Raw genomic sequence first — 12455 nt, 5'->3', positions numbered from 1 at the left:
GGGCTTACACTGGATGTAATCAAACTACATAGTGTCAGCCAGCCTCTGTATTCAAGCACTATTGGGACCACCCTGAGCAATCTGTATCCCAACCAGGTAGCTCCTTACTGCTCCGCACTAGTGGCTTCGAACTCGGCACCAACAGCTGCCAGAAAGACCCCTTCTATGCGGAGTGTTGTAAGAATCTGGACTGTGCCACTGGCCTTAGCCATAGCCTCTCAGCTGCTGTCCTGGCCATTGAGCACATCTGAGTGGACACTGCCCTCCTGAGGCCGATGCCCGTCATGACACCCGAGAGAGCCGTTTTCTTCCCAGAATCCTCTTAAAATTGTTTTCATCTCACACCAAGTATCCAAGTAGACAAGGCCTGCAAATAATATTCCCACTCATTCCTCGCCCAGACTAAATCCCTCTGGGTCCTGGGCCAAGTTCTCTGTTTCTGGGCCTTTGCACTTGCTGTTTCCCCAGCTGAGCTATTCTCTTACTTTCTTACCTGCCGGATTCCTTCTACGATACGAGCAGCAATATTTCTTTCTCCCCCAGATCTGGCAGTGTCTCAGATTGCTTAGTTACTGCTCATACATGCTCCTGTATGACACTCTTTCTGTGTCTGTGTGTGTGCCAGTCCTGGGACTTGAACTCAGGGCCCGGGCACTGTCCCTACAGTTTGGTGCTCAAGGCTGGCAATGTATCATTTAGACAGCTCCACTTCTGGTTTTCTGGTGGTTAATTGGAGATAAGAATCTCAGGGAATTTTTTTGCCCAGACTAGCTTCAAACTGTGATCTTCAGATCTCAGCCTCCTGAGCAGCTTAGGCTCACAGGTGTGAGCCACTGGCGCCCAGCCCCGTGAGAGTCTTCTACCAACTTGTGTTGTTATTGCTTCTTAGCTCCTACTGGCAGGCTGGCACTGTGTGGCAGAGACACAGAGATCATAGGTCCCCAGTATGTGGTGTTCAGACACTTCTTTTTGTGTAAGCAGAGGCCAGGCAAGCCCAGTCTCCACGTGGAGTGAGAAGAGTGGAGCCTACAGGGATGGTTTCTCCTGTGGCTCCCTCCCCTGAGCCTGGCCACATGCTTGCTCTCCTTCAAGGTAAAAAGATGTGGCTCAGATCACCGAGAGGGGTATGGGTCAAGGCACTGAGGCCTCAGGTGAGGTGGCAAAAAGCATAACTCTCAGAAGTACATCTCAGTCCTGTTTCTATCTCTTTTGGTCATCAGCTCTCATCCAAGACCAAAGTGCACAGGACCAGGAACACATGAATGAATACTGAATGTATGAGATGTGATTTGACATGAATCTGACAAAGTCTTGTTCTCTGAGTATACTCAGTGTACCCAGTCTGCTAGGAGAGTCCAAAGTGAGCAGCTAGGCTTGGAAGCTAGACATACCCAGGCTCTGGTTCTGGCTCTGCCAACAGATCCAGTATGACTTTAACCGGTTGCTTCCCACCCCTGCCCCAAGGTCTGAGACCAGGACTTGTACTCAGTAACTGCAGCTTTTACTCATTGGCTTGTGCCCTACCAACCGGGCCAGGCCTCCAACCTTGCTTCCCCTCTTTTGATTTTTTTTTTTTTTTTTTTTTTGCCAGTCCTGGGGCTTGGACTCAGGGCCTGAGCACTGTCCCTGGCTTCTTCCCGCTCAAGGCTAGCACTCTGCCACTTGAGCCACAGCGCCACTTCTGGCCGTTTTCTGTATATGTGGTACTGGGGAATTGAACCCAGGGCTTCATGTATACAAGGCAAGCACTCTTGCCACTAGGTCATATCCCCAGCCTGCTTCCCCTCTTTTGAGTCTTAAGTTTCATCATATGTAAAATGTACTCAGTAAAAGCCTGTATTTAGGAGCTGGGAATATGGCCTAGTGGCAAGAGTGCTTGCCTTGTATACATGAAGCGCTGGGTTTGATTCCTCAGCACCACATATATAGAAAAGGCCAGAAGTAGCACCTTGCTAGCCTTGAGCAAAAATAAGCCAGGGACAGTGCTCAGGCCCTGAGTTCAAGCCCCAGGACTGGCAAAAAAAAAAAAAAAAAGCCTCGTTTGTGGAAATACCTGTTGACACTCTGATGTCAAAGTATAACAGCGTGCCCAGGCAGGAAAGTCCCCACGAGACTCTTACCTCTAATTAACCACTCAAAACCTGAAAGTGGCACTGTAGCTCAATTTGTGCTAGCCCTGAGCACAGATAGTTTCAGGGGCAGTGCCCAGGCCTGAGTTCAAGCCCCATAACCGATCAAAAGCAACAATGGGGCTGGGAATATGGCCTAGTGGGTAGAGTGCTTGGCTTATATACATGAAGCCCTGGTTTTGATTCCTCAGCACCACATATATAGAAAAAGCCAGAAGTGGTGCTGTGGTTCAAGTGCTAGAGTGCTAGCATTAAGGAAAAAGAAGCCAGGGACAGTGATCAGGCCCTTAGTTCAAGCCCCAGGACTGGCAAAAAAAAAAAAAAAAATCCCAAAAAACAAAAAATGGCATACTTGGGCTTAGAATGTGGCTTAATGGTAGAGTGCTTTCCTAAAATGCATGAGGCCTTGGTTTGATTCCTCATAACCACAATAAAAAATAAATAAAAAAATTAGAAAAAACAAAGAGCCAGGCATTGGTGGCTCACACCTGTAATCCTGGCTACTCAAGAGGCTGAGATCTGAGGATCAAGATTCACATTTTGGGGCTGGGGATATGGCCTAGTGGCAAGAGTGCTTGCCTCGTATACATAAGGCCCTGGGTTCAATTCCCCAGCACCACATATACAGAAAATGGTCAGAAGTGGCACTGTGGCTCAAGTGGCAGAGTGCTAGCCTTGAGCAAAAAGAAGCCAGGGACAGTGCTCAGGCCCTGAGTCTAAGGCCCAGGACTGGCAAAAAAAAAGATTCACATTTTGAAGCCAGTCCAGGCAGAAAGGTCCGTGAGACTCTTCTATCTCACTGTGCTATGACTTAAGAGTTAGTGTTAGCCTTGGGCACAAAGAGGCTCAAGGACAGTGCCCAGGCCCTGAGTTCAAGCCTCAAGACCAGCAAAAAGAAAGAAAAGAAAGGAAAAAGAAATGGCTTATCAGGCACATGGTTCATGACTGTAATCCTAGCTACTCAAGAGGCTGAGATCTGAGGACTGAGGTTCACAGTTTGAAGCCAGTCCAGGCAGCAAATTCTGAGAGACTCTTACCTTCAATTAGTCACCAAAAATTGCAAGTGGAGTTGTGGCTCAAGTGCTATCCTTAATTGAAAAAGCTAGGGGACATCGCCCAGGCCCTGAGTTTAAGCCTAGTATTGACACACACACACAAGTAATTACATACGGTACAACTGATCTCTCAGTATAGTTCTGAGACGAACACGTGTAGATTCCTGTAATGACACAATAATTTCAGTGCACTAAATTATTTTCTTTGTGGTTTATTCGTGTTTTATTTTAGCTTATGGGGTACCAAGGAATTGAACCCAGAGCCTCATGCACACTAGGCAAGCATTCTACCACTAAATCATATTCTTGGCCCTTTTTTTTTTTTTTTTTGCATGTTACGCTTTATAGTCAAACCTTTCCCTACACAGCCCATAGACATGGCAGTCATTGATCAGCTCAAAGTATTTTTTGTTTCTGTGCAACTCCAGGGTCTGGGTGCTGTCTCTAAGCTCCAGGCTAGTGTGAAGGTATTTTGATCAATCTTCCTTTAGGTAGGTCTTTGCTTGTGTGCTTGTTGTAGCTAGCTTTGACTACCCTTCAATGCCCCCGCCCTTTTGTGTTTTTCAAATAGTATCTGGTACTTTTTTTGGCCAGTCCTGGGCCTTGGACTCAGGGCCTGAGCACTGTCCCTGGCTTCTTCCCGCTCAAGGCTAGCACTCTGCCACTTGAGCCACAGCGCCGCTTCTGGCCGTTTTCTGTATATGTGGTGCTGGGGAATCGAACCTAGGGCCTCGTGTATCCGAGGCAGGCACTCTTGCCACTAGGCTATATCCCCAGCCCCTATCTGGTACTTTTTGCCCAGGTTGGCCTGGCCAGTGTTCCTACAGCCTCCTCCCAATTGGCTGGGATTACCTTGTGAGCCACTGTGTCAGGCTAAGTCTCTTATCTTGATTACATGTACAATTCCTTTCATGAGATTAATCTTTTCCAAACCTTTTACATTTCTCAGACCCTTTATGAAACTTTTAAATATTTCCCTATATTGCCTTCCTCACATTCTGGAATAATCCAGCCAGTCTGATTTAGGACAATTCTATTTTATTTTTTGTCGGTCCTGGGGCTTGAACTCTGGGCCTGGGCACTGTCCCTGAGGCTCTTTAGCTCAAGGTTAGTGCTCTACCACTTGAGCCATAGTGCCACTTACAATTTTCTGGTGCTTAATTGGAAATAAGAGTCTCACAGATTTTCCTTCCTGGGTGGCTTTGAACCATGATCTTCAGATGTCAGCCCCCTGAGTAGCTAGGATTACGGGCATGAGCCACTGGCGCCCGGCTTTCTTTTTCAAATTCTACAATACAAAGCTGGGGGGCTGGAGATATGGCCTAGTGGCAAGAGAGCTTGCCTCGTATACATGAGGCCCTGGGTTCGATTCCCCAGCACCACATATACAGAAAATGGCCAGAAGTGGCGCTGTGGCTCAAGTGGCAGAGTGCTAGCCTTGAGCAAAAGGAAGCCAGGGACAGTGCTCAGGCCCCGAGTCCAAGGCCCAGGACTGGCAAAAACAAAACAAAACAAACAAACAAAAAAACACATACAATACAAAGCTGGGCTTAGTTCCCTCTAATGTTTATAACTGAGAACGAAAACTTCTCAGGACTGGGGGCATGATACAAGTGATAAGAGCACCTGCGCGAGTCCCTGAGCTCAAACCCCAGCACTGCCAAAAAATACAAAAGACTGAGATAGTGGATCTAAGGCACTTAGCACAGTGCCCGATGCGTGGAAGGCTGCTAAGGTCAGACGCAGGAAGTTTCCCAGGTATGACTGGGGCTGTAAGGAGAGGGAGTCAGAATAGAGATTCATACCAAGATTACACATTTTTATTAGGAAATGTTACATAATGAACATAGTCCAGAGCCAGCCCAGACAGACAAATTTAAGAGTCTTATCTCTAATTATTCAGCAAAAAGCCTGAACTATAGGCATAGCTCCAATGGTAGAGTACCTGCCATGAGTGAAAAATCCAAGTGGGAGCACGAGGACCTGAGTTCAAGCCTCTAAAGTGCCAAAAATATTTTTAAAATGGGAGAAATGCACGCACATGTCCAGAAACAAGCAGCACCGGGACCCACAGGAACCTTGGAATTGACAATATCTACCACCCTGAGGCTCTGTTCAAGTTTGTACAGAATCCAGCATTTTAAAATCTCTGGATACGTTGCATGTGCACTGGCTGGGCTCTGATTGTTTTTCCTGTCCACATCTGCTGTCCCAGTAGGCTGAGGACAAGAGGCTGGGAGCCACTGCTCAGTCATTCATGTCCAGATCAAATTCTGGATACAACTCTTTGGTGGTGACACCTCGAATCATGGCTGAAAGGAAGGACAGAAGGTGATTGTCCAAAGGGGAGAGAAGAGAGGATGTGGCCAAAACCCTGGACCAGCACTGCTGTCTGACCCCCTAGGACCAATCCTTCTGGCTTCTAGTCAGTGCCTATACTTACACCTCATCTGCTGGCAAAGGTGCCCCTCCTGCCCCTCCTTCCAGGACTCTCCCTGTGAGCCTTGACCCTGTCCACTCTACACCCAGCAGTCTGCGTTCCTGCACGGGCCAGATACTGATGCTCAGCATTTGGTCTGGGAGCAGTTGACTCCTCCGAACCCTCACCCCTTCTGCAGCATGAGATGCAGCTCCCCTAGAATCCTTCTCCACAGAGCAGCAAGGCATTTCTTGAAATACAAACTGTCTCCACACCAGGTGCCCAAGTGTTCAGCATAGCCCAGGAGCCAGCCCTTGCCCATCTACCACCTGTGTGATACTGCTCCTCCTGCAGCTCTCTCTCAAAGGCTTGTCTTTCCCTCCTCAACCGTCCTCAGAGGCCGCCTCTGTACAACTTGTTTTGGTCTCACCTTCTTCAGATCTCAGCATCCTTTCCCTTTCTGCCCTTTATTTCCTTCAGAGCACTTAACATATTCTATCATTTACTGCATTCATCTCCTGAATGACCATTCTGTCTGCTCCCAACACCAAAACCTAAGCCACATGAGAAAGGGCCTTCAAAGTGTCTATTTTACCAGCGTCTCCACCACCCTGCAGAGTGCCTGGTACAGAGTAGGAGCACATAACTACTCACTAAATAAACAAAAATGGAATACACCACCAGCTCCAGCTCACAGGACCTGCAAGTGATATGCTGTTCTAACAAGAATGCCTTATCCCCATGCCGGTGGCTCACGCCTGTCATCCTAGCTACCCTGGAGGCTGAGATCTGAATCTCAGTTCAAAGCCAGCTCAGGCAGGAAAGTCTGGGAGAGTCTTACCTCCAGTTAAACACCAAAAAGCCACAAGTGAAGCTGTGGCTCAAGTGGTAGAATGCTAGCCTTGAGCACAAAAGCTAAGCTCAGAGACAGCACCCAGGCCTGAATTCAAGCCCAGGACCAGCACCAAAATAAATAAATAAAACAATGCTCCTGACACTGGGCTGGGCTCTATCACACCCCTGGACTCCAAATCACTGCCTGTACTACTACTCTACATTTCCCTCCTGTTTTTCTTTTCCTCCTCTGGGATTTATTTCCCAATGAAACAGAAACAGAGGATCCCTCTCTGCCTGGAATATTAGGTTGCTCTGAGCTACATATGCTCATGGGGATGGATTTCAGCAACAGGTGCTAAGCCATTCAGCAACTATGCAGAGAGCCCCAGCTCTGGCCACTGTGCCATTTTACACTTGGACATGATGATGCCCACAAATTAGGGCTAGATGAAGGAACTGGAGCGTTTGTTTAAAGCCTTACCTCCTAGCTGGCCTTACTCCCAAGGAGGGCTTCCCTGATTTACAGCTGTCTGCCTTGGCCAAAGCCCCCTGCCTAGTAAGATTGAGTGGAAGAGGAACAGAATACCCCTTTAATTCACCAAGAGTCTCCCTGGCACTTGCTACCTCTTGAGTAAGTTAGCCAATTGAGGCACAGATGATATCTCAACCACTCTGAAGGCTCTGGAAAACCAGGGGTCCCTCAACCCTCAGACATGCAGATGGGGCAGCCCTGCTAAAACTTGCTCCAAGGCAGGCCCTGCCATTGGGGTGAAAATCCCGGGACTAAGGTAGGAGCTACAGCGTGGGCTTGCTAAGTGACCAGGAGGAACAAAGGCTGGTGAGAGGGCTAGAACATTCTAGGAGCAGGGAAGCTGAGAAGCATGGGAGATGTGGCAAGTTAGAAGGCCTAGGAACAAAATCCAACACCGGAGGGGAGGGGTGTGGCTGCTCACCCAGCTGTCCGAGCAGCATCTGCCCTACATCCTTGATGTCATTATACTCATGGAGCTGGGAGATGTGGTCATCCAGTTCATCCACACTGCAGCCCCTGGGATGAGGAAGGAAGGGAGAGGGAGGGACAGCACTGTTAGGAAAGCTGATGAGGATCCCCGACTCAGGATGTGGGGCTGTGCTTAGCCAAAGTTTCCTTCATGCCTACAAGGTGAGGGGTTTAGCGGTGGCACAGCAGACACTTCCCCCTGAGGCTGACAGCATGGCAAGCGATCTGCCCAGGCCCTCCCTCCTTGCAAATGTGTTCTGTGCTCTAAGGGAAGGGCCTTTACCACATCAGTGCTATGAGACTCTGGCCACAGCTGAGGTACTCTAGATGGCCACATGACCCAGGCAGATTCCCTCATGGGTGAAATGCTGTTCAGTCTCTGCCATGTGGCTGGTGTGCAAAACTTGCAGAACTGAAGGAAGAACCAGCCTCCCCTACCCTTAAAGAGAGAATGGAGGTGACTATTAGGGATTGACCCAGGGCCTCTAGCATGCTGGGCAAGTGCTCTACCACCTAAGCTGCATTTTCAGTTCTCGTTTTTCATTTTTGTAATGCAGGGAATAGAACCTAGGGCCTCTTACATGCTAGGCAAGTGCTCCATCACCAAGTCACATACTAGGCCAAAGGTTGTCTTAACCTGATAAGACGTACTCAGAGGCTGGGAATGTGGCTCAGTGGTAGAGGTATGGCCTAGCATGCATCAAGCCCCAGGTTTGATTCCTCAGTACCACATAAACAGAAAAGGCCAGAAGTGGTGCTGTGGCTCAAGTGGTAGAGTGCACTAGTCTTGAGCACAAAAAGGCTCAAAAAGGCACAAAAAGACAGTGCCCAGGCCCTGAGTTCAAGCACAGTGACTGGAAAAAAAAAACAAAAAACAACTTACTCTGACATTAGTTGGTAGATCTCCTTGTCCAGCATGTCCTTCTTGTCCTTCAGTTTCTGAATATCAATGTTCAGGAACTGCTCGCTGGTCCCATCAGACTGGCCAGATTTGGGAGATGGCCGCTGAGTGGCAGAAAAAGTCATTAGCTGAAGTGACCAGCAAGCCACTATTTAGAGCCTACATCATGCCACCTAATAGTCATTTCCAATTCTGCTTAATAGACACCTCCTTCCCCCTTCCCCCCATCCCAGACTACCAGTACATTTCTCAACTTCCCTATGACTAAGTTATGGCAAGTGGAACTTACTAAAAGTGGCAGTGGCATGTGACACTCTAGGAAATGTCCTTCTATGGACATTTGCATATGCATGTCCATTTCTGGCCTCTCAGTCTAGCTGTGGTTATAACATGGAGCTGACCAGCAGTCTTGGGTGATGAGGCAGAAGCCTTGAGGATGGAGCAAACTAGAGCCTAGGATCCCTGACGGCTGTTTAAACCACCCTTAGGTGGCATTTCCTTCTACTTCCAGCCAAACCCAATCCCCAACTAGCAGGTTCACCCAGGCCTCCAACCTGACCCCAGAGAATTCACCTCGGGCTCCTTCTAAGGTTTTCCTCTTGAGTCTGCAATGTCACCAGGGTAATCATCTCACTGTATACCAAAACTCTTCACCTAGGCTACACTTCATCTTTGCCCTTTCTGTTTCCAAAAGCCACTAAGGCCAGGGTCTAGTACACAGCTAATCTTCCAGAAGAAAGATGAACTGTATACACGTGATACAAGAAGAGATGGAGGAAGACACAGTTTTTGTTCTTAGGCCAACAGTAGTGAGTAAGCAGTGTCTGCCAGCACTGGCAAAAGCTCCAGGTCAACACTTACAGTTGGGATTCTACATTCAGAAACACTTAGCCAAGGCTCAGAGAGAAAAATACCCAGCAATTATGTTATGTCCTTCCTACATTTAAAGATTGACTTACAAGTTACCTCATCAGAAAGGTTCTTCCCTGACAGCCCTGTCTGCTAAAAGTGGTGCTTCAATCACAACCTGTCCCTTAGTCCTGATACTTATTGTTGTTTCTGGTGGTGGTGGTGGTGTGTGTGTGCGTGCTTGCACGTGCACCAGTTCTGGGGCTTGAATTCAGGACCTTATGGTCTTGCTTGGCTTTTTTTTTTTCCCACTCAAGGCTGGAATTCTACCACTTGAGCAACAGTTCCTCAGTTCCTCTTTTGGCTTTTCGCTGGTTAATTGCAGGTAGAAGTCTCATGGGCTTTTCTGCCTGTCTGGCTTTGAACTGCAATCCTCTGAACTGAAGTCCTGAGTAGCTAGGGTGATAGTTGTGAGCCACAAATGCTTGGCATGCACCACAATGATAGTAAACAGGGACTGTTTTGTTTGTTTTTGTCAGTCCTGGGGCTTGAACTCAGGGCCTGGTCATCATCCCTGAGCTTTTTTTGCTCAAGGCGAGCACTCTAGTGCTTGAGCCCCAGCACCACTTCTGGCTTTTTCTGTTTATGAGGTACTGAGGAAATCAAACCCAGGGCTTCATGCGTGCTAGACAAGCTGTCTACCACTAAGCCACATTTGCAGCCTGACTTTGTGTTTTGTCTACTGATGATAGCACAAAGGCTACAACAGTTCCTGGTCTACATTAGACAGTATGTATTTGTCAAATGAAGATGTAATTAAAAAAAACCTAATTGTTAGTTTTAAGTCTAAAAAGTGCTTTGAAGTACAGTATCTAACTCTGAAGGCAGTATCTAACAGGGCAATGGATCTGAGCCAGAAGCTGGGCTATGGCTTCCAGAGGAAGCAGGGTTTTAAGGGGATGACTAGGCATTAGCTTGACAAAAAACTAGAAGAGTATTGCAGACAGAGGACTTGGTACATTCATATACCCAATTCAGGAAAACACACATATGAATGGGCAAGTGGAGAGCCAAGGGTGAAAACAAGACCAATAGCAACTGAGGTGCTGTTAGAAAGGAGACAAGGGTTGGGAATGTGGCTTAGTGCCAGAGTGCTTGCCAAGCATGCACGAAGCCCTGTGTTCGATTCCTCAACACCACAGAAACGCTGCAAGTGGTGCTGTGGCTCAAGAGGTAGAGTGCCAGCCTTGAGCACAGAGAGGCTCAGGGACAGAGCCTAGGCCCTGGGTTCAAGCCCCAGACCAGCAGAGAGAGAGAGAGAGAGAGAGAGAGAGAGAGAGAGAGAGAGAGAGAGAGAGAGAGAGAGAGAGAGAGAGAGAGAGAGAGAGAGAGAGAGAGAGAAAGGAGGCAAGGCAGAGTTCACAGGAGGACCACAGGCAGGTGTGAAGACAGTGGGGTGAGTTGTTTGGTGGTCCTGACTAGGATGCAACTGTAGTTTCAAACTCAGTAGATAGGAAGGCAAAGATACCGTAGGCAGCTCCAAGTATCTAGGAAAATGTCAGGGCTGGTAAGAGATCATACACAGGGGTGGGCATGCATGAAGCCCTGGGTTTAATTCCTCAGTACCACATAATCAGAAAAAGCTGGAAGTGGCGCTGTGGCTCAAGTGGTAGAGTGCTAGCCTTGAGCAAAAGAAGCTCAGGGACAGTGCCCTGAGTTCAAGCCCCAGGACTGGCAAAAAAAAAAAAAATTTCAGGCCAGTGTGCACCTAGTTCAATCTTAGGGGTGCAAGCAGGGCTCCCTAGACCAAAGACAAGAAATGATGGAAGAGTGGCAATAAGCACTAATGATCAGGTGGGGAATGTTGAACTCAGGTTTTCGGCACTGTCCCTGAGCTTCTTTTGCTCAAGGCTAGCACTCTACCACTTGAGCCACAGGGCTACTTCTGGCCTTTTCTGTGTATGTGGTGCTGAGGAATCGAGCCCAGGGCGGTAAGCTCTCTACCACTAAGCCACATTCCCAGCCCCTGGCATGGTTTTTATGTTTATTCTCTTTGGCCTGGGGCTCTTTCTGGAGGGCAGGGGCTGCCTGACGCACACCAGCATCTCCAGTGTTTAGTGGGAGCAAATGGAGCTGGGCACGGTGGCACAGGGCTGTAATCCCGGCAGTGGGGAGGCTGAAGCAGGGTCAAGTCTGATGTCAGCCTGGGCTACATGGTGAAACCCACATGGGAGAGGAGACACGAAGGAGGCTGAGTGTGAGGGATGGAAAGGAGAGAACTGCTAGTGGGTAACCCCCCTCCGGGGGAAGGGCAGGCACGACAGACGGGGGGGGGGGTGCTGGGTGAGGGGAGAAACCAGTGAGCACTGGGATTTGACCCTTCTTTGAAAAACAAGAGGGCAGGAGGAGGGGAGGGAGTTTCTCAGAGCGAGTTCACCGAGGAACGGCCGTAGAGAGGGCTGAGGGAGAGGTGCGGGGAGGGAGGGGGGGATGGTGGAGGTGCGGGGTGGGGGGCTGGGGGGGCGCCCAGGCATACTCACCGGGGACCGGAAGGGCCCGCGGCAACCTCGGTTCAGCCCGGGTTCCGTCCTGGAGAGGAGTGCAAAGAGAAAGGCTGGCTGATGGAGAAGAAGCAGGGGACCGGGTGCCTTGGGGGTGCGGAGGGAGCAGGCGGCTGAGGAGCAGAGGACTAGGACTGGGGGCTCGGCGGGGAGGAGGCCGGCACACGGCCGCGCCCCGAGGCCCTCGAGGAAGGGGGCGGGGGCGGGGAGGGGGGGGTCTGACCAGGGGACCGGACGGCGGATACCCTAGAGCCGACTCCTCCAAAGTGCGAGTGCGGGACAGAGCGTGAGGAAACAGGAGAGGGACCTGGCACACCTCCGGAGCCCTGGGGTCCGAGGCCCCCGGGCTGGGGGAGTCCGCAGCGCAGGGCGGTCCAGGGCAGCGGCGCGAGCGCGGCTTCCCGGGTTCGGCCCGGGGACTGGAATTCGGTGAGGGACGCAGCCAACCGCCGCCGGCGAAGCTGCGCGCGCACCCGAAAAGACTTCGCCCCGCCCCCAAACACGGGCGGGGCTGGGTTCCCCGCGCTGCGCGCGCAGCTCCGAAAACTCCGCCCCTCCGCTCGTAGCTCGCGGTGGGGGGGGCGCGGGCCACGCCTCCTTCCGTTTCATCTTTCCCGTGAGCCAATGATGTGGCATATGTTAGGACACGCCCACCCGGAGAGCCCAGTACCGTCCTGGGCCCGCCTCTTCTGGCTCACAGCGCA

At 50.1% G+C, this 12455-nt stretch overlaps 1 protein-coding gene across 1 annotated transcript; it reads right to left on the bottom strand.

Moving 5' to 3' along the window:
- Window positions 1–4978: 4978 nt before the first annotated feature.
- On the bottom strand, window positions 4979–12360 carry Swi5 (SWI5 homologous recombination repair protein). Its single transcript, XM_048348692.1, has 5 exons — window positions 12068–12360; window positions 11731–11779; window positions 8324–8445; window positions 7394–7488; window positions 4979–5496 (listed from the first exon to the last, which is right to left on the bottom strand). The coding sequence occupies exons 1-5, from the start codon at window positions 12358–12360 to the stop codon at window positions 5432–5434; spliced, it is 624 nt and encodes a 207-aa protein (XP_048204649.1). The 3' UTR covers window positions 4979–5431.
- Window positions 12361–12455: the final 95 nt, after the last annotated feature.

Source organism: Perognathus longimembris, chromosome 1 (genome assembly GCF_023159225.1).
Source record: "Perognathus longimembris pacificus isolate PPM17 chromosome 1, ASM2315922v1, whole genome shotgun sequence".
In the NCBI taxonomy this organism is placed as follows: Eukaryota; Metazoa; Chordata; class Mammalia; order Rodentia; family Heteromyidae; genus Perognathus; species Perognathus longimembris.
The sequence above is the reverse complement of the archived record's forward strand: the minus strand, read 5'-3'. Positions and strand labels throughout refer to the sequence as shown.

Bases quoted from the DNA above. Each gene is read 5' to 3' on its own strand.
- Swi5 (XM_048348692.1), bottom strand. From the start codon at position 12,360: ATGAAACGGAAGGAGGCGTGGCCCGCGCCCCCCCCACCGCGAGCTACG. The intron at 11,780-12,067 runs GTGTGCCAGGTC...ACTCCTCTCCAG, and splicing joins CGGACCCCAGGGCTCCGGAG to GACGGAACCCGGGCTGAACC. The intron at 8,446-11,730 runs GTGAGTATGCCT...TCTGCCACTCAG, and splicing joins GCGGGCCCTTCCGGTCCCCG to CGGCCATCTCCCAAATCTGG.